Source organism: Nannobrachium achirus, assembly GCF_963921795.1.
Source record: "Nannobrachium achirus genome assembly, chromosome: 3".
NCBI lineage: Eukaryota > Metazoa > Chordata > Actinopteri > Myctophiformes > Myctophidae > Nannobrachium > Nannobrachium achirus.
The window spans coordinates 16,795,857-16,816,903 of record NC_137812.1 but is presented as its reverse complement, the minus strand read 5'-3'; the positions used below and the strand labels follow the sequence as shown (position 1 = coordinate 16,816,903).

General features: G+C 41.1%; 1 protein-coding gene across 1 annotated transcript; it reads left to right on the top strand.

The window, feature by feature from the left end:
* Positions 1-4,240: 4,240 nt before the first annotated feature.
* clta (clathrin, light chain A) lies at positions 4,241-20,808 on the top strand. The gene is made up of 5 exons (XM_080721153.1): positions 4,241-4,626; positions 8,123-8,151; positions 9,242-9,359; positions 9,785-9,896; positions 18,729-20,808. Exons 1-5 carry the CDS (start codon positions 4,422-4,424, stop codon positions 18,898-18,900), a joined length of 636 nt encoding a protein of 211 aa, XP_080577279.1. The 5' UTR covers positions 4,241-4,421; the 3' UTR covers positions 18,901-20,808.
* Positions 20,809-21,047: the final 239 nt, after the last annotated feature.

The window sequence follows — 21,047 nt, the reverse complement described above, 5'->3', positions numbered from 1 at the left end:
TATGTCTTTGTCTTAATTTTGCTGCCAAACACAATCTCTTTGGGACCAGGAAGTTACAGTAAGTAGTAGTGTTGCCCGATCACGTGATCGGATCGGCCGCCGATATGGCCGTTTTTATAAGATCGGAGATCGGGGGAAAAAAAATCGGGAAAAAAAAGGTTTTTTTTTTTTTTTCAAAAAAATATTTTCTGGGAGTACTGAAAGTTACAGGTAAGGTGAATGCGATATGAAATGTAAGCTTACCATAATCCCAGTAATCCTTAATCATTTTCAATCATATTCAAGGGCTTTTGGAGAAATGAGACAGACAGAGCACTGCAGAGGGAAGGTGATTGTGTCAGACTCTGTGTACAGCTGGCAGCTGATGCCAATAAGTAGTAATTGGCCCCTTGCTAATGGATCAAAGGAAGGCAATTATGTCTCTCTGCACTGTCAACTAGCTCAGTGGTTCTCAACCTGTGGGTCGGGACCCCCAGGGGGGTCCTCAAATTATTTTGGGGGGGTCCCCAGATGATTAACTTAATGTGCAACATTGTTTTCTCTCTCAACAGTAAACAAATCAACATAAAGTTTAAGTGTATAGAGGGTATCTGCACATTTCGAAAGTGAAAAATTAAGGACTTTTTAATACCTCTAAAATGACAAATTAAACATTGGCCAAATTGTCAAATATTAAAGCCAGAAATTGTGAAAATAGCCGATCTACATGCTCACAACTCCTCGCGTTGCGAGGCGTTGTGAGCATGTAGATCTGCTATTTTCACAATAGAACCGTGTTATACAAAATATACTTCCTCAACTCTTCAGGGTCGGGGGTCCCCAGTTAAAATATGATTATTTTGGGGGTCACAGCCTGAAAAGGTTGAGAACCAAGTGATAGAATGAATAGAATTTTTTTTTCTTCTTAATGCCTTGCCAAAAGATCGGATCGGGAAAGATCGGGATCGAATCGGAAGCAATAATATTTGATCGGTATCGGATCGGGAGCAAAAAAACCCTGATCGGGGCATCCCTAGTAAGTAGTGCCATTGAAGCATTTATTTATCAGCCTAACAACTAATCTCTGACTTGATGTTTGTACTTCTCGACAGATGCAGGGAACTATATCATTCTAACCATGAGTAAAATGCTCAACTCCTTTAAAAACGACCTGATACCCAACATCCTAGACAAAAATATAAAAAAGAATGTGAGCTATTGTACCTCACAGCGTGTTGTGAGCTTGTAGATTGGCTATTTTTGGTGAAGAGTTTTGTTGTCGACAGGGGGAAAACAGTCCAAGTAGGCCTATACAGAGCCAGTTCAGGTCCAGTTTTCTCAGACCTGAATTGGCGGTAGAGGGTTAAGTGGTTAAATGAAGACGGGCTTTACTGCATGGTACTGGTAACTGCAACAGTAGTACAGTTAGAGACCCAGTTCATGTGAACATTGCTGACTGCAGGAGTATCTTTTAAAGGGCAATTCCCAATAGAATATAGACGTGTCGGACTGCTCTTTTTAAAACTAATGACAATGCTTTATTATGGTTTTAATAAGCTTCAAGGAAAATGCATTTCTAATATGTTATATTCCTGGGTGTGTGTGATGAGCAAAATTGCAAAGCAGTTGCACAAAGCTAAATCAATACATCTTGCTCCTCCATGCTGTATAGATTCAAGTTCAAACTTGAGAGCAGCATTTCTCCTCAACCAGCATTGTGTCTACTCAGTCAACTACAGTGGAGCACAAAGCGAACACCAACATTTGCCAAACCATTCTTAGCGGACAGTTTGCTTCAGATTAGTAAGCAAGAAGCTGCTCCAGCCATGTGGTCACGGGTCAGGAGCCTATCTCCTGTTTCTGTATACTGTAGTGTGAGGCAGCGTGATGTACAAGTAAACCCTCTCGGCTAGGCATGGGAGGATATGAAAATTGTCACGATTATTGTGGCAAATGTTTTTTGCAATTAACAAAATTATCGTGATAATCGAAATATGCTTAAAACTTGAACCCTGTTCCTACCCGGGACATGGAGCTAGTACAGTATGTCGCAGGGACCCCCAATACAACCCTTGATGCTGTGTCTCAAGCAGGGTAGAGGGTACCATTTGTATATAGACTGGCACAGCCACAGTATGACTCGTCCAGGGATTGAACCCCTGACCTCTCAGTCTCAGGGAGGACACTGCAAGGCCACTGACCTCCTGCTGCTTTAGATCAGTGGTTCTCAGCGTGGGTCGGACAGTGAAGTGACCATGAAAGAAAGAAAGAAAAAAAGACCATCACTGCATCAAAAGTAATCAACAAACTAGGCCTATACTATACAATCTGGTCAAACATTGTCCAAATTGTGAAATTTTATAAGAAAGAAAAATAGTGAAAATAGCTTATCTACAAGCTCTTGTGAGGCATTGTGAGCTTGTACATCGGCTATTTTCACGATATATATCTGTGGAACCGAGTCAAACAAAATGTAATGCCTCTCGTTGTCACCAGACCCACACATCTCTCATGTAAGATTCAGGAGCGTCATTTGAGGAGAATATGGTCCCTTTAAATAGCGTTGTGAGACATGACATTTATAACATCTTAATTGTTTCTTTTGCACAAATCAGGCATATCTCACACAGTTAAAGCTGAGATTACTCAGACAAAGGGAATATTTTTATGTTTTGATGCATTCCATGTATAAATGCATATGCATTCATTTGTTTAATTCAAATCCCAAAGTGTTTGCAGTTAGTTGCATGAAGTGAGTCAGGTGAGTGCTTGTCACCTGAACCCTCTCAGACAGGCTGACCTGTTAATTATTAACAGGCAATGGCAATTGTTCTGCAACTGGTCAAGAAAGCCTACCTCTAGTTATACCATATGTACTGGGCATGCATGGAAGGACACAATAAGCAGGAAACAAACTGAGATAGGAGGTTGTAAAGGGCTTATTGAAAATGCCTGGAAACTGTTTTTCTTTTTGATCAAATATTAAATAGGGAAACTGTGCTGGTTGTTGTCTGCTAGGTGTCAGTTAGGCCTACTAAGCTCTGGCTCTGAAGGCTTGCTGGTGACCCTGAAATACAACAATATTTTACCATTTTAATACATTTACTATATGTACGTACAGCTATAAATGTAGCTGCCACTGCAATTTTAACATCAGTCACAACAAAAGCATCACAGTACAAATATCATTTGTAGCTCAGTTTATAGTCAAGTTTCAACAGTGGTAGGCCTATAATAGGCCCATCCCATAGGCATAGGCTATAAATAAGGAAATTGGATTAAATTGGCTTGAACTTTCATTCTAATTCTATTTTCATTCTAAAATAAATTAACTGCTAAGTGTTTTATTGATAAACGAATGCTACACTGGCTGGCCCTGTATACTAACTTTACAAATGAAATGGTATGACCTGCATATGTGTGTGCGTGTGTGTGTGCGTGTGTGTGTGTGTGTGTGTGTGTGTGTGTGTGTGTGTGTGTGTGTGTGTGTGTATTAAGAACTGTATAGGTTAGAGTTCATAATGCTTGCTATTATTTACCAAGGATACATGACTGAATCTGAACCATAGACTGTAAAAATATAGATCTGAACCGTTATCTGAACTCAAGCATGCAGATCATGGGACTCATGTGTGTTAGATTTCATTGGTCGTTTTGAAGGCTTTGCAGTGTGATTGGTGCACGGGGTTGTCAATCACACAGCCAGTGGCGTCTGATTGGTCTCCATCCGTTTCTGCATGATTAAACGTTCATTTATTTATTTATTGCACCAAGGATACGTCAGTGACGTCATTGTCATGCGGAAGTACTGCGGAAGTAGACAGAGCAGCTGGTTCACAAAAATTCAGCTCGAAATCCAAATGATACTGGTGTTACTGTCTCTCCCGGGACACAAACTAACACAAATATGTTGTGAATTAATTTGCTTATTAATAAAATAAAACAAAAAAACACGTTCTCACAACATGTTTGAAGATAAATGTTCACTATTTCTTGAACTTAAAAAAAAGGCTGCTTGTTTTTAGTTTTTCTGGAAATCCTTTTGAATGTTTATTTTTTATTTCTACTTGAATTTATTTTAACTTTCTTTTCCCCCTCTAAAAATATAGAGGAAACCAGAGCCTTCTACCTGGAGGAAACCACAGTTTGTGACATCACTGACCTAACCTTGGTAATACTATAATACACCACTATATTCCACAGAGCAGTGTTATCTCCGGTCGCTCTCCGCTCTCCTCCCCCAGCCTGGGTGATGTGTTGAGCTAATCGGCTCGGTCAAGTCAACGGACGCAACGCAACGGATACACCTGCAAGCTGCGGTTCACCCACCGACCCGTCCTTCTCCCATCCCCGGCCTGTCGTTTCACACATCCCCCCGTCGGCGTAGTAGTAGCAGTACAATAGAATAGATCGATTTAATTTATATAGTAATAACAACAATAATGGACGACTTCGACATGCTGAGCGCCCCAGCCCCGGCGGCAGGTAACGGCGTCGGGGGCTCCGAGGACGTGGACCCCGCCGCAGCCTTCCTGGCCCAGCAGGAGAGCGAGATCGCGGGCATCGAGAACGACGAGGGCTTCAGCATCCTGGACGGAGGAGAGGTGCCCCAGAGCCTGGACCTGGTGGGGGACCAGGACACCATGGGTGGGTAGAGAGAGAGAGAGAGAGAGAGAGAGAGAGAGAGAGGGAGCAACTGAGATAGAGAGTAGCCATGGTCCATAGCGTTAGAAGGAGTTCTCTCTTTAACGCTATGTCAGTGATGATCCGGTGCGCCCGCATGAAACGTTGCTCAGCCTCTCGTCTGTAGTAAAAAATAATAAAATACGGTTTCGCTACTCACCAAAACAAATATGGGTTTATGAAGTTGAAAGCCTACTTCCCTTAGTGGCAACACTCGGAGCCCCCCACCTCACGTCTAAAATACACTTTTTAGCCAGAAAATAAAATATTTCGCCGGAAGGTGAAAATCTGGTCAATGGAATTTTCTATTGACAAGATCTGTAGAGGGCGCTGTGGAGTAGCTAACATATACGGTGAAATATTTTCTTTTCTGGCCAAAATGTGTATTTTAAGACGTGAGGTGGGGGCTCCGAGTGTTGCCACTAAGGAAATTAGGCTTTCAACTCCTAAAAGCCGTCTTTGCTTTGGTGAGTAGAGAAAGTGTATTTTTTCTTTTTTTACAACAGACGAGAAAGTGCGCAGCGTTCTCTGTGGGCGCACACCGGATCACTGACATAGCGTTAAGGAGAACTCTATGGACCAGAGCTAAGGCCAGCATAACATGATCTGATTACACAGATACATACATATTATACACTGTATTACTTTATTACTGTATTTTAATTAATGCCATCAGATCATGTTATATGCTGTCCTGGCTGACTAGACTCTCGAAGCATAAAATAACGAATAAAACAAAACGCCAAATCTCCGATCGGCCCGAAATGGCAAATCTACCAGCTCACAGCTCGTCGCATTGTGAATCACAATTTGTGATGCTCTCGTGAGCTTGTATATCTTCTATCTTCTATTCATTGCTAGGGGGGGTAGGGACGGTAGGGGTCTCAAGTGGCTGTTTTGATCGAGGAATTGACGCGTTTTTGTTTGTAATTTGATGATACGTCAGTTTGGTGGAAAGTGCATCTTTTTGGTGGGGTCATACGACACTCACTCCTCGCAATTTTAGTCGCAAAGGGTCGTGCCATCATCCATCGCACCACGGTACGATGTCGCTTGCCGACAACAAGAACTGATCTGCAAGCCACTAGTATAAGATGTAAGATCAGTCAGTTGTCGGCAAGCTACATTGTCGTTTGACAATGATGTGCGACGCCTGCGTTTTACGCTACTATATAACGTGTGTTTTTTATATCAAGACACAGCGTTGCTTAGAAACAGAATAGATAACACAGATGATGATGATGACAGGTGAGCTCTGCTAGCCGTTAGCATGTTAGCCGAGGCTGCTGCCTGGAGCCAGCCTTCTTATTATAACTCTATGGGAGCCAGTCAGTGTGACTGCTAACGTGCTAACGTCAGCTAGCTCAGCCCAGTCTCAAAGATGTCCATCATGTCACACAACAACAACAGCAACCAAATTGGTGTATTATGTATATATTATTTTGTGTTTGACCCTGCATTTTAAAATTATTTTGTGCATGTCAGGGACCCCCCATAAGAGAACATTGTTGTTTAGATTAGATTTAGTATACTTAATTCTACTTATAGTCTACCTTGTATGTGTCTAAATTGACACATACAATTCTGTAACTCTGACAGTGTAAAATGGAACCAACTGGGCCTGTACGGATCCATTTGGTGGTTCCATGTGTACACTGTCAGAGTTAAGGGGAGAGGAAGACCTCGAGAAACACTGGGTTATAGGTGGCCAGGTTGTGAGTGAAATCTATGGTCTCAAGATACTAACCGGTGAAGTAATTATAGTTAGATTAAATTGTTCCCTCATTTAGCTGACCCCCACTTTAATAAGAACCACTGAGCTAGAAAACATGTTTGGTTCTGTTCATATCAACACTGCCTGCCTGCCTTTTTTTTTTAGAATGAATGGGAGTCAGACAAGGTACTGTCTCTGTCATTCATTGATTTGTAGCAACCTGCTTATTACAACACAGGCAGCAGCATTAGCTGCAGGCCTGCAGCTTAACTGGCTAACTATCTGTACTCCTGGAGGAAACTGACACTAGTCAGCGACCTTTGGCCGCACTTTACTGTCCCATCACAAGATTACACCAGGTATAAAACAGAGGGTGGAATTATCTTTTTTGAGAAAGGTGAGCTTCCCATGAATTGCAGTTATATTTCATGTATAGAATAAGAGTGGAACTAAAGACAAAGAGTAATATTTGAATATCAAAACAAATATAACATATTGTGTGTGGCAGGGTTTCCGCAGGCTCTTGCGCAAATAATAAACAACTTAGAAATAACACACATCTTGGATATCAAATGTGATGTGCATAAAAATGTATGGCAATGTATCCGCAGTCCATTTATACATGAGTGAGTCCCAGATCGGCTTGTTCCATTTGATCAAGCTAAGCACAGCACCTTCGAGGAAGTGAGTTATTGTGCAACTGTGTCGACCAGAAGTGCTGGCATGTCATAATTTTAATTTATGAGAAATTGTTAGATGAAGAAATTGTATGCATCACAGTCACACATCCGACATCTGTCAGCCAATGTAACAACAATACACACTCAAACAATGAACACATAGGCCTGCACAATATGCAATATGATCTGTTATCATGACCATCAGAGAAAACACAAACAAACAAGGGGAAAGCCCAGTGTCTATTCAAACAGGAAACCTCCCAAGTTTAATGTACTGTTTGTTTAAAAAGTCAATACATAAACATGTCATTTGTATCGTAACTTTGGGCATGTATGTATATGTACTGTATGTATTAATGCTGGTGTTGGACTACAGGCAGTAAAATAATGTTTTCGCTGCACACTTTTGCAAACTGACATGGTAGTTCGTAAGTACAGTACCACAAAGGAAACTGAGTTGGTTTTTCTGCTGTTGCCGTTTAAAAAAAATAGACTCAGGTTTGAGCCTTTCAAATATGATATTAACTAACTATTAATTTACGGAATGTCTGCCCACCGTCTGTCCGCATGAAGACGTCACTGATATTAAACAGTGTTGCCACCTTGGTAACAGCCGCCTGCTGAAATAATACCCAAATAATGTCTGTCTGACATGATGAAATAAGTGACCACATTTGGAGATTACATCACAGACTGGCATGAACACAGAACACCGTATAGTATGGGATACAACGGATATTGCCCAACTGGACGTCAATGGTGACTATTATGCCCAACGGGCACCAGTCTGGGTTCTCCAACCTTACTTCTGAGACTCCTCAGGGACATTCAATCCCTCCTATACTGTACACTCATATACTGTGCACACCCCGGGCACAGTTGTATAATAATCAGTTTAAAAGTTGTGACACGTTGAAACCAGAGTCTGCATTGCCGACAGTCAAAACAATTTGTCATGACATGCCTGAGGGTAAAGTTGTAGTAATGTATTCACTATGTGGTTGTGATGTGTGATGCTTCATGTTTCTAATCGATAATGAATACTGTTGTTTTCCCTCCTTTCTAGATTCAGCCGTAAATGGAGAACATCATGAGGTAATGCTTGGTTCCCTTGGATAACATTACTGTTCTCAACAGAGCAAATACATTCCCAGACGTTCTTATGTTCCCCACTGTTGTCATTAATACTGCATTATCTATCTGCACATTTATGCTTAGTTTTTTAGTTTTCTATTGAAGGTAAAAGCAAACACTTTGGGATAATATCTCGTATTCTGTTGTCATATTGTAGAGGTAAACAAATTGTCCGCATTGACTATTAAGTTGCTAGTAAAGTAGAACTTTGTTGTTGCCTCTGAATTGTATAGTATTCTACTGTATACTATTCTAACAGTTTGAGAATATTAATTCGTTGCAATGCACCAACCTCACTGCAACAAATTCCTCACATGTGTGCTTACATTCCATGCACATGAAATGGTTCTGATTCTAAAATAATTAAGATTGTTTTCAGGGAAGACATTTCTTTAGTCCCCCCCCCCCCCCCCTTTCTTTTCCTTAAAGCTTTCAACATTCACAAGAAGGTGTAGTTATACTAGTTTGAATGTTGTTGTACTATACATTTTAAGTTCTAAATTGCTGACAGGATAGTAGGAGTAGAAGGGAAAACAGATGCTAAGTCATCTCTCTGTTAACAATGGACTGTTAGAATGTTTCAATCTCTGGCTGGTCAAACATCCTCCTTCCTGTGTTGTCATCCTTTCACTGCTGTCTTTTGCACTGTCAGGGCTTTTCCAGAAGCTTACTTTATACCAGCCTAGCCTTGCCCTTGATATGGTTGAAGTACAATACTTCTAGTTGCAAATCTAAATGAACTGCGACCAGGGGCGTTCAATTTAGAAAGATTGTGCAATCACAAGATACACAACCCATTGTCACAAGATACACAACCCATTGTCTCATTTGTCATTTATATCAGAAAAAGTAATTAGTCAGGGAAAGAGACTGCTTGTTATGTACTGTATCTAAATTATTTGAGTTAGAATGAGAGATTAAGTCATCTTTGTATTGTTGTTGAAGAGACAATTTGTTCTCTTGTTAAAGAAGAAGGAGGAAGGGGAAAAAAAACCTTGGCAGTAATTTACTGAAATGCCGGTCTGTAATTGTCTCTAATTTTGTTAATTAGGCGAGCAACGGTCCATCAGATGCCTACGCAGCGATCTCCACTGCTGACAGGCTGCAGGCTGAACCAGAGAGCCTGCGCAAGTGGAGAGAGGAGCAGAGGGAGAGACTGGAGGCACTAGGTAAGCACTCTGTCCACATTAGACCTCTATTATAGACAAACTGACAACATGAACAATTATGGCACGAACTTTCTAACCCATAGGAAATTATATCCTGGATACCATGAGCCCTGTGGTCATCTGTAAGCTTAGCTAGCCAACCAGCCACCATGTCCTGTCTTAACCAACCTCTCTACTTTCTTAAAGGGATAATTCACCCATTGATTCTATCGATTAGTCACACGAAATTGAATTCATGTATATTTGTTTTGTTTTTGTCGCATTCCTTGATGAAAAGTCCCTATGGAGACACAGAATCTCCTCAAATTATTGGCTTATGAAAATAACCATGAATTCAAGTCTCCATGGGATGAGTTCTCCTCTGAGTCCTCCCCTGTCTTCATCAACCCTTGCTTTCTTAACTAACCTCACCCATCCGTGCCCAGATGCCAACTCCCGTCAGCAGGAGGCAGAGTGGAAGGAGAAGGCCAAGGTGGAGCTTGAAGAGTGGCACACCAGACAGAACGAGCAGCTCGAGAAGACCAAAGTCAACAACAGGTACTGCCTTCACACTGAACGGGAATACATGAATTTGCATCATGTTACGCTTGAGGTAAACTGCACAGGGCAGGAGGTACACTTAGCAGAAAACATATACATGGTGAACAACTTAGGGAGCAATGTATAAAATGTATAGTATACAAATGTACAAGAGAACCTATTCTGATATACAGTACATAAAATGTGTTTGTGTACAAATGTGCAATAATGCAGTCAAAGCATTGTAGACTATGTAATATACTTAAAAGACTATAGCCGTGTAATAATCAGCGAGTTATAATTGATACTTAATAATGCAATTTGGCACAGGAGAACTGAAAATAATTGGAGCCAAATAATATAAAGATATTCTTTTTATTATTTGAAATACTCATCACAATAAGTCACACATTGACCCTGTTGAGAAGGCGATATGTGAGTTGCAAGGAGGAATGGAAACCAATTAGTAACAGTATTTCCTCTATACTGTACTAGGATAATTCAATAGTGGTCACAACATCACCAGAAAATTACCCCTGCTGCATGAGAAAACTTGAAAGTATAATTTATCTGGATTATGAAGCACAACAAACTTAGTCTTAATGTTTTCAGTCTGTTTTTTTTATTTATTTATCATAATACAGTTTCTAAGGATGGCTAATGGCACTATAATCTGCTACAGCGGAACCAAAACTACAATTACCCTCAAGCATCACAGCAGCATAACATTATGTAATTCAGGTGATCATGAAATGAAAGGCCATGCAAAGGTGAAACAAAATGGTGTATGAGCAAGGTGGATATGTGGGTTGCAAGGGGGAATGGAAATTAATTAATAACAGCATTTCATCTATATTAATTCAATAATGGTACAGCACCGCCAGGCAGCAATTGCTGTTATTATCAGAGAAAATGTGAAATGATGATGAAGCACAGCCAACTGTAGTCCTAATAATGTTATGATTTGTTTTTATGTGCTGTTTCTAAGGATTGGTTATAAGCACTTTAATCTGCACTAGAATCATCGTTCAGGAAAGAACAAAGATGGTTGTGGAAGAATGTAAACTACTGTCATTCCCAGGCACCGTTGCAGTATAAAAAGTCATTTAGGCACTCCTGAAGAGCATTTAACCCATTTAGAACGGGTACACATTTTGTGTATCATTATTTTATGCTTTAACTATTGAAAAATAGCAGATATACAAGCTCACAGCGCGGCACCGAGTGCCGCGCTGCGAGCTTGTAGATCTGCTATTTTTGAAAAATCGTGAAAAATTGAATTTTGACCCGATTCTATAAGTGTCTTTTGAATCCTTCTGAGATTTTTTGGAAAAAACCTATGTTTCTATGTCAGCAATCTGGCCAGCCATCGTCAAAGAAAAGGTCCTTTTCACTTAACTGGAGCTCAGTTAGTCTGTTCTTGAGAGACTAGTGGTTCTCAAACCTTTTCATGTGAAGGACCCCCAAAATGATATGTATTTGACCACCGACCCCCATCTCAAAATATCTAGTTCCAGGGACCACCCAGAAGCAAAATTTGAGTTGCGTGAGACGTTCGCTTTAAAAATACATATATTCAAAGATTTTCACACGTTTTCACGACTTTTCAAAAATAGCAGATCTACATGCTCGCAGCGCGGCACTCGGTGCCGTGCTGCGAGCTTGTATATCTGCTATTTTTCAACAGTTAAAGCATTCAATAATCCTAGGCCTAAATGGGTTAAAGGTGAAACAAATCTACAAACAACTTAGTATTATAAAAATTAGAGTTTTATCAAACACAGTAGGTAGGTACTGGAGGTTAACTTTGCTCATTATTTCTTTAATAAATATTAATGGATGTGAAAGTGCTGATTACGCACTTTAACACGAATGATTGTAAATGATGGCTTTGTTGACTGTTTGAGGGAGCGGTCTCCCAATCATTCTTTGCAGACTATGCAGTCTCAGCAGTACATGCGGCTTTTGATTAGGAAAAGCAATTGTGTGCACTTAGCAAATACCGATTGATTCCTGTCTTTCATGCATAGGTTTCAGTGAAGTTTCCATTAAATTGTACAATAGTAATTTTATCAATCACCAGACATAATTATTTCAGCTCCTAGTAAAATACAGCCTTCACTGCTCCTTACATACTTGGAAGAGATTGTGAAGCTTTTCGACTGCACTTGCTTTTCTCCAGGTGCAGTATTGCTGCAAGTTAACTTAATCATAAAATGTAAGAATCCCTGGACATTTTGTAATGCAATACCTGATTTATACTTCTCCTCTGGTCGGTGCTGCACAAAAAACAATCTTCTAGCTTGTAGATTGGCCATTTAAGGCGTACCACACCCACACGCATCAACCAAGCAAGCCAAGGAACCTAATTGACTTCCTCTGATCTTGATAGATATTTGCTTCTTTATTTGTCCTTGAGCTTAGCACTTCCTCATTAGCTGTCATGACAACCCAGGTCACCAGGAGGACCGAACAGTTAGAATAAGCGTTGTGGATGACTCCTTATTACCTGAGACAAAACATAAGAATAACTAACTATACGTTACTTATCTTTTTAAAGAGGCCTAAGACGTTACCTAGGTTGTATGGTGTAACACAAACGTTTTATTCACAAGTCAAAACTACCATATTTTTATTTTTAAAAATACACGGCACGCCAGAGAATGACAATATGCTAGCTAGCGAGTACAGAGCTATATAAGGAAAGAATATCTTTGCAGGGAGCTACTAGCCTGGCTAACGCAGCTCTGGGACTCCATCCATCCAGAGTGTGGGAAGTAAGCAATTTACCCCGAGTGAGAGGACATTATGCTCTCATAATGTCCGCAGTGAGGGTGTTATCGGACGAGGCGCAGCCGAGTCCGATAACACCCTCACTCAGGACATTATGAGAGCATAATGTCCGACCCCGAGTGGTAAATAGCTTTTCTACCACTTTTTCCCGTATACATGAAAGAAAACACATAGTTGTAACTTGCAAGGATCTTAAGTTACAATCATTATTGCCTATAAAACTTCCGCGAGACAGCAGATAGTTCCACAAACAACATCTTCTACTCACCAACAGATGGCGCCAACTCCATACTAATCCATGCGTCTAGCTTACAGCTAAGCTAACGTCAGTTAGAAGTACCGTTCCGGCCGTAAATAGAGGCTGTTCGCTTCCAGAAAGGCATAGGTTCAGAGAAAAGGGGCTTTAAAGTTGGCGGATTGCATTGGATCCAAATAAATCGGCGACTATAGCATGCACGTTAGTAAACATAGGACCGTTGCCACCGTCATTTGTTGGTTGGGGGAAAGGTGTTCCGACTACCTCCTGAAGTCCCCGGATGTACACTGAGGTGCATTGATCTCGGACAAGTCCTCATACAACTTTGCGGCAGTTGTTTTGTCATAACCTCCGGAATTTAGCCAATCAGAATCCAGTATTTGAACACGTGACTAGAAAAAGTGGTAGAAGACTTCTTTTGATCTTGTCATCATATTACATAAAGAATGGACTGCCTTTGTTTTCCTAAACTGGAAGGATATTCCCATCTAGAATCTAGCAAATCATGATCTATGTATCGCCTCATGAAACCATTGCGCCACACATGTCATTTTCTATTAACTAAATGTCTAATTCATAGCTTACTATATTGGCAGTATTTTCAGCTGGAAGAACTGCCAATATGATTCACTGTTTTCTCCAGTTGAAAATAACGGTATGACCTACACAGACCTACCTGTGATATAGTGTTAATTAAGCCACATTAAAGAAGCCTACACGGACCTAGCAGTACAGCTGGGTGACTGTACCAGTTGGCGTCAAGCCTGGTTTATACTTGATGTCGCATGCTTATGTTGTCGCATCACAACACATTGTGGGCTTGTAAGATGTGCTATTTTCAGCAGACAACAGAGTATACATTATGCAGTAGCCGTTGGCCAACCATAAGAAAGTTTAGCCTAAGAACTCAAACGTAAACCTTGATGCTTCGCATTAGCGAGTTAACTTGAAGATGAGTGAGATGGATAGATGCACCTTTTATTGATCTTACGAGATAAATTAATTTAATTCACCGCAGTACTAGAAACGGGCTACAGAATACCAAAAAGATGATTTCTGTCCGTAATAAATGAGGGCTTAAAGGGATATTACACTTTCAAAAAACTTTTTGTCATTGTATGGTCTAATCAGGCTTGTATGAACACCCTGAACAGTTTTTAGTTTTCTTCATTCAGTATTTAGATATTTGATGTAAAAGTTATCTGGCCCTCCAGGCCCAGGGCCTCTCCCCACACACACTCATTGTAACTTCAAACTCCATTTTAACCATGATAGATTCATTAAAAATACCCATTATTTTTTCTGGTGACTCAAACTACCCTCCTAATACGTGAGCAGGCCGTGTTTTTTCCATAACGTTTTTCATGTATTTTTAATAATTCTTTGTGAAAATGGAAAAAATTAAATACAATAAAAATATATAAAAAATACATGAAAAACGTTATGGAAAAAACACGGCCTGCTCACGTACTAGGAGGGTATTATGAGTCACCAGAAAAAATAATGGGTATTTTTAATGAATCTATCATGGTTAAAATGGAGTTTGAAGTTACAATGAGTGTGTGTGGGGAGAGGCATGGGCGTGTCGGGCCTGGTAACTTTTACATCAAATATCTAAATACTGAATGAAGAAAATTAAAAACTGTTCAGGGTGTTCATACAAGCCTGATTAGACCATACAATGACAAAAAGTGTTTTTGAAAGTGGAATATCCCTTTAATCCTTTCGTTATGTGTCAGCAGAGTGGACATATTTGCTCTAACCCATTCTTTGTATTAATGATCATGTTGACCTGTGTTGTCTTCCTCCTCCTGTTCTTTTACCACTGTCTCTCTTCTCTTCCTGCCTCCTCCTCTCTTCTCTTCTCCTCTCTTCTCTTCTCGCTGCTCTGTCATTCTGCTGCTCTGGACGTTTGCTCTGGATGTGTTGTCCAGGGTGCTGGACGAAGACTTCTACAAGCAGCCCTTCTCTGATCTCATTGGTTATGTGTATGTTGCTCCAACTAACATCCTCCTCCCTTCCCTCGGTTTCCTTTTTGTTTCTGCTACGTTCCACACTTCCTCATCCGACTTTTGACCCTTCCATTTTCTCAGTGCCCCACCCACCCACCCAACCTCAACAACAATTCCTTTCCCCACCATATTAATGAATTTGTATTCTTTTTTTTAGTTCCTTTTTATTTTGGTGTTGTCGATTGCGTGGATGCTTAACAAATCTCAAAAAGTGTCCGGTTTATTATTATTATCATTTTATTTATATATTTCTTTGACTGCGCATACAGTATAGGCATGTTTTTTTATTTACATTTTTAATGGTGTTTTACAGCGAATGAATGCACGTCACCACGTGTCCATGGTCCCTGTCTGAGCTCGTCCTGTTGCTCACTGGCATTAGAATGTTTGATTCTGTTACTGCCGTGCTCACGTTAATTTGCTCCCACTATCCCACCACTCACGTCACGCCGAACCCATTTCGCTCAACCTTCAGTCCACAACCCTTTTGTGTTTTCTAACACTTTTTAACCACTTGCCTGAATGTTAGTATGAACTGTCACACTGAAACCTGTTGTTCATGTGTCGTTTAGTCTCACAATTGAATTAATTCACTTTACGAGTTATTCTACTCTGTATTTTTATGCTAATAGAACTTTGCCTGTAGGTCTGTTGGAAGCAATTGTGTATCCAGCCGGGGGAAAGATGTTTCCATCACTCAAGCCAAATTTATACTTGGTTAGAAGCAAAAATCAGTGTTGAGTTTGTAAATTTGCTATTTTAAGCTGTCCTGAACTTTCTTTTACTAATGTTTGGTGGTGCACAGATTTGTGCAGGGCACCATCTAAGAATGTAATGTCTCTGTGTGTGTAGTTGACAGATCTAGCTCCCTTGGGTCCTGATTTGAATAGTATACAATGTGCAGTGTAGGCAGTGTTCCTCGAGACCTATTTCCTTCCTCGGAATCTGTGCTTGAGTGCATTTTCAGCGTGCATGTGTGTGAGAGAGTGTGTGTGCATGCACGCACGCACGCACGCACGCACGCTTCTTCACTGATGTTGGATAACGTAGTTCCAGAACACAGCCTAGATTTAAACATTGAATGAGTGTGTTCTACAACTGCATAGCTCCACAATGTATTGTATTAAGGACATCAAACAAAACAAAAAAAAAGCAAGCAAAACAAACAAAAAATAATTACGAGAGATAATAATCGTATGGAGTATGTCTTCTAAAAGATGACACTTGCTTGACAGAATCTGTTATTATAATAACCTCTCTTCAGTCCCATTTCTTTTTGTATAGTTCCATATGAGGCATAATGATGATGATGATTAAAAATAACAATAATAAAGAAAAACAAAGGCTTTGATGAGCATCGCTTACCGTTCCATGGATACACAAATGCTCCAACCTGTGTTTTGTGCTTTAAATAAGTAGGATGTTAGCTGCTGTCTAGCTACTGCAGTTCAACAGAATGACATGCTAATGTTGCCTAGCTAGCCAGCGTAGCCTTTAGCTATGCAGCCTTTAGTTTTGCCATTGGGTTCAATAAAAAGTTCTTGCAGGTTTCTCTCAAAATATTGAATGCAGAAAGAATGGCTCGGGTGTCCGGAGTCCTTACCAGACCAATGGCATCACACAAAAGGCTACCCGCGCTAAAGCATCTTCTTTACCAGTGTGTAGGAATATAATTTAGAAACAATTTGGGGACGTGAAACTAAAGCTACAGAAAAGTCTTTGAATGAAGAATGTCGCTTTTGCATGCTGGCTTTTGTCATCTGCATTGAGCTCATTTTTTGTTGTATTTCATTTTATCCTCCCTCCTCCTCCTCCTCCCCCCGTTCTCTCTCTTCTATATTCTGACTTGTGAAACTGATTCTCCCTGTTTTTCTTTTCCTATGCACCTTTAAAGCACACACATTAACCATCCTTGCTACCGCCTAGACCAGTTAAGTAAAAATATGAAACCCCAGAACGTCCAAAAAAATACAAAAGAAGTCTCTTATTCTTGTTAGGTGACGGATGACAGTGTTGCCTGTATTAGATTAAGAGCTAGTTAACCCAGATAGTTCGGTGTTAGTTGTTTTAGTTAAGTAGCATGTAGCTAGATCCACTGCCTAAGTATGAGCTGGTTGTATAAACCTCCCCCTGTGATGATGTGGTGGTCCTGCTAGTGCTAGTCCTGTGTGTATTTGTAGTCGGATGTGATCGTGAATGTTCATTGGCTTCTCATCCCCATCTTGCTGTGTGTATTGTGTATTATCAGTAGATGGGGTTTGGGATGAGGGGTTGGACGGGTCGATGGATGTATATTATGTATTATCTTAACGCTAGCTACTAGATAACAGATCCATGGCAGTGGAATTGTTTTTCTCTTAATGGGTGGTATGAAGGGTGAGGGATCAGGTATGTTAACGCCATAATCTGTGGCTCGCATCTCAAAAATGTTTTTATTTTATTTTTGTTGATCTTTGTGATTGTGGTACCGTAACCATTTAAAAGGAGATCTTACTTTTGTTTTTTTATTGTATTTTCATTTTGGGGGTATGTTTTTGTGTGTCTGGGTGTGTGTGTGGTAAGCCCTCTCTGTATTAATTAATTATCCCTTTTTGGTTTGGTAGTTTGGTTAAGAATTCTTTTGGTTAGTCCCAAATCAAAGCCATTGAAATGTTTTCCCCAGTCTTTGCTGCATTTCAAAATGGCCTGCTTCTTCAGCCGCAGCAAAATGCATGGCAAAGCCTGTAGGCCGCAGGCTTTAGTGGTTTGGGGCTTGGTTAAAAAAAAAAGAAAAGAAAATGACAACAGAACGAGTGTTCCAGGAGACCACCTGGAATGGCAAGGGGGCTCGGGCAAACAACCCCCCTCCCCCACAGTTCTGCACAGAACTGCATTTTTTAACCAACCAAAATGCTTAACAATCTACTATTTGTTTTCAAGTTCGATTTATTATTTGATTTAATTTTGATAGGAATGTCAGACTGTATGACTCCATCCCCCCCTGATTGTTGGGTCCTCAGAGACAGTCAGGCAGGTGTACTGTACTACTGTACTGTACTGTACTGTACTGTACTGTGGTGTGTATGGGGGGGGGGGGGGCATGCCACAGGGGAGGAGTCTCATCTAGTTTAGTGGATGGTTACAGATAGATGTACTGTATGTCTCTCTGTGTGGTCAGACTGTGTCGCCCCGAGGAAGACTCCGCTGAAGCAACAACACCGTTTTCCTGCTCACAGTGGCTTGGCTGATCAATATTTAGTTCCAACAGTAGTTGGCAAAATCGATTTTAAAGTGTCAAAGAAGTGCACAATCTAGGATATTATCTTAGCTCCAGTTGTAGATCCCCCTAACCTTTATGGTGTCGAAATAGTTTTAAGCTCATTCGAGCGTGTTCTTGCCAAAACGCACATCTATTGTGATGCTGTTATTATCTCGGCTGGGATTTTGACATCCCCTTGAGCAGTGGTTCTCAAAGTGGATTTCCAGGGACTCCTTTAGGGGGGGTCGAAATTAATTGACCCATATACATGTCTGTTAACTCTGGCAGTGTACTGCCAGAGTTAACAGGGAGACCTTGACATTTGAAAGTTTGAGAAACACTGCCCTAATGAGTATGACATTACGAGGGCAAAATGGCCACCCGCGTGTGACTAAAATATGATCAGCTTGGATGGTGGTTGTCGATCAGCGGACGACCCCCTCGGTGGTCTACATGTAGCTTTCAGTGTTCTTACCCATCTACCCCTCCCTCCGCTAATGCTCTTTCTCCTCTCCCTTCCTCTCCTCCTCCTCCCCCTCCTCACGTTGTAGGGCGGCCGAGGAGGCCATGGTTTCAGACCTGGACGAGAGCAACCCGGGGACGGAGTGGGAGCGCGTGGCGCGGCTCTGCGACTTCAACCCCAAGTCCAGCAAGCAGGCCAAAGACGTGTCGCGCATGCGCTCCGTGCTCATCTCACTGAAGCAGTCTCCGCTGGTCCGCTAGTAGGCAGGCCAGGGCTGTCATTCCATATCCTACGTATTCCTACATACCAACAGACCCCCTCCCCACCCATCTACCTGCTGTCTGACATAGTGCAGACACAAGGGGGTCCTGGACGCGTCATCTGTCTATATCCCATAACCATGTACCTCCCTGTTCTGTGTCCCTAGTGTAACGTTATGAGCTCCATTGTGTGTCTCCTTTTTTCCTTGTACTGTAGAGAATAGCCTCAAAGCCCCAACTCTCCAGCTGCTGGTCCTCTGAATGTGTTTTGTGTTTTTGTTTGCATGTCTTCCACAGACCAATAAGAACCCTGTAGCGCCTCCTATAGGCTCTGTGCGTAACTGTTAGTCCCTGGCTTCCAGAAGGTGGCATATATACTCTCTGGCTTCCAGAAGGTGGCATATAGACCGACCTTAAAGGGGTAGTTCACCCCAAAAATAACTTTTTTCCTATCGATTACTCACCCCATGGATATATTTTGGTTTTTGTCAGCAGTGGTTCACTTTGGAGACAGTTTCTCCTCAAATTATTGGCTTACGAATGCGACGAAAACAAAAGTATATCCAGGAATTCTCAGTCATTTTGGGGTGAACTATCGTTAAGTCCTATATCTTTTGTTGCACGATGGATAGTGAGAATAGGCTAGCTGATCTACAAGCTTGCAACGCATTGCAATGCAGTGCTTGGTGAGCTTGTAGATGTGTTATTTTCGCTGACATGCCTAAAATAGGGGACGCCACGTTTAAAAGTGGTATTATGAGAAGATGCTGCTGCTCCAACCAAGCGAACCTATGGGAAACGGAACCAGAAACCGCTAATAATGGCACCTTTCGGGGGAAAACCCGGGACAACACGTTATACACACACTCTACAGAGCCTAAATGTATTTCCCTCCCGTTTTAACATTCTGTCGTCGCCCCAACAGGCCCCTAAGTGTTAGAGATATATTTAGGGTCTGAGCTTCTGTGAGTTCAACATATCGGAGGATAAGAGTGGAGAGTTGGGACACTAAAAGGGAAGGCTTGATTATGGTTTTGATGCTAGGCGATTCCCTGGAACCACGCTGCAGAGACGACGCCTCGCTGGGGCACTTGAGCGCTATCGCTACCAAGATACTGTGCTCTCACACCCGTCACCTTTCAACTCTGTACCAAATGGTTCTCAAACTTCTTTTCATTTCAAGTCTTTGAGAGTGTACACATTTCTGTACACTCTCAGAGTTTACAGACCTGTAAGGGTCTGTTTGGAACACCCTCAAGGAAACCTGAGGGTATCCCTGTACCCTATTTTGAGAACCATTGCTCTCTATACTGACCAATGAGCATCCGTTGATGATGTAGCTGGTTTGTACCCTAACCCTCATCTATTGTTCATAGATTTTTGTTCCTCAAAAATAGACACGTTTATTCTTGTTTTTCCATTGCTGTTGTTGTTTTTACGGACCAAAATGATGAAAACAAAAATAACCCCAAGTTTAGTGAGTGTACTTTGAACCATGTAAAGCCGACTTGTGGCGTATGCCGTATGTATAGTGTTAAAACTTTCAATCTATGCATTTCCTTTTTGAAAAGAACCTCCCACTAACTGTCAGGAAGTGAACAAAAAAGTCCAGACATTACAATTATTGTGACCTTGTTTGTATGTGTGTTTAAAACAATGATATGTGTGCGTGTGTGTGTGTACTCTATATGCGTGTACCTATGTACATATACAGAGGGCAATATATATAAATACAGTATACAAAAAAACACGTTTATGTCATGAGGATTATAGACAAATTGTGGTTTTAAAGAGAACTAGCCGTTAGCCAACTGTTGCTTGCTCATGCGTGTTCATTGTCCATTTGATTTAATTGATATCAGTAAAAAGTGAATGAAACTTGAATTTGCGTCTTTTTTTTTATCACACCATAGTTCATATGGTGGGTTTTACCTATATGGCCAGTCGGTCACTGAAGACGATATGATTGGATGGATAATACTGAACTAATTGTACATCTGTCTCCAGGGGTGTTGCACCAAATTCTGAGCCCTGCTTACAAGGATTCACTGCGGGCCCCCCAAGAATGTTCTTCATAGAGGGAGGGGGTTTAACACATTTAGACTGGGAATGCATTATTAGACATTATTTTGTGCTTTAACTATTGA

Excerpts from the sequence above, each read along its gene's own strand:
- clta (XM_080721153.1), top strand. The coding sequence starts at position 4,422 with ATGGACGACTTCGACATGCTGAGCGCCCCAGCCCCGGCGGCAGGTAAC. Across the intron at positions 4,627-8,122 it reads GGGGGACCAGGACACCATGG|ATTCAGCCGTAAATGGAGAA; the intron begins GTGGGTAGAGAG and ends CCTCCTTTCTAG. Across the intron at positions 9,360-9,784 it reads GGAGAGACTGGAGGCACTAG|ATGCCAACTCCCGTCAGCAG; the intron begins GTAAGCACTCTG and ends ATCCGTGCCCAG.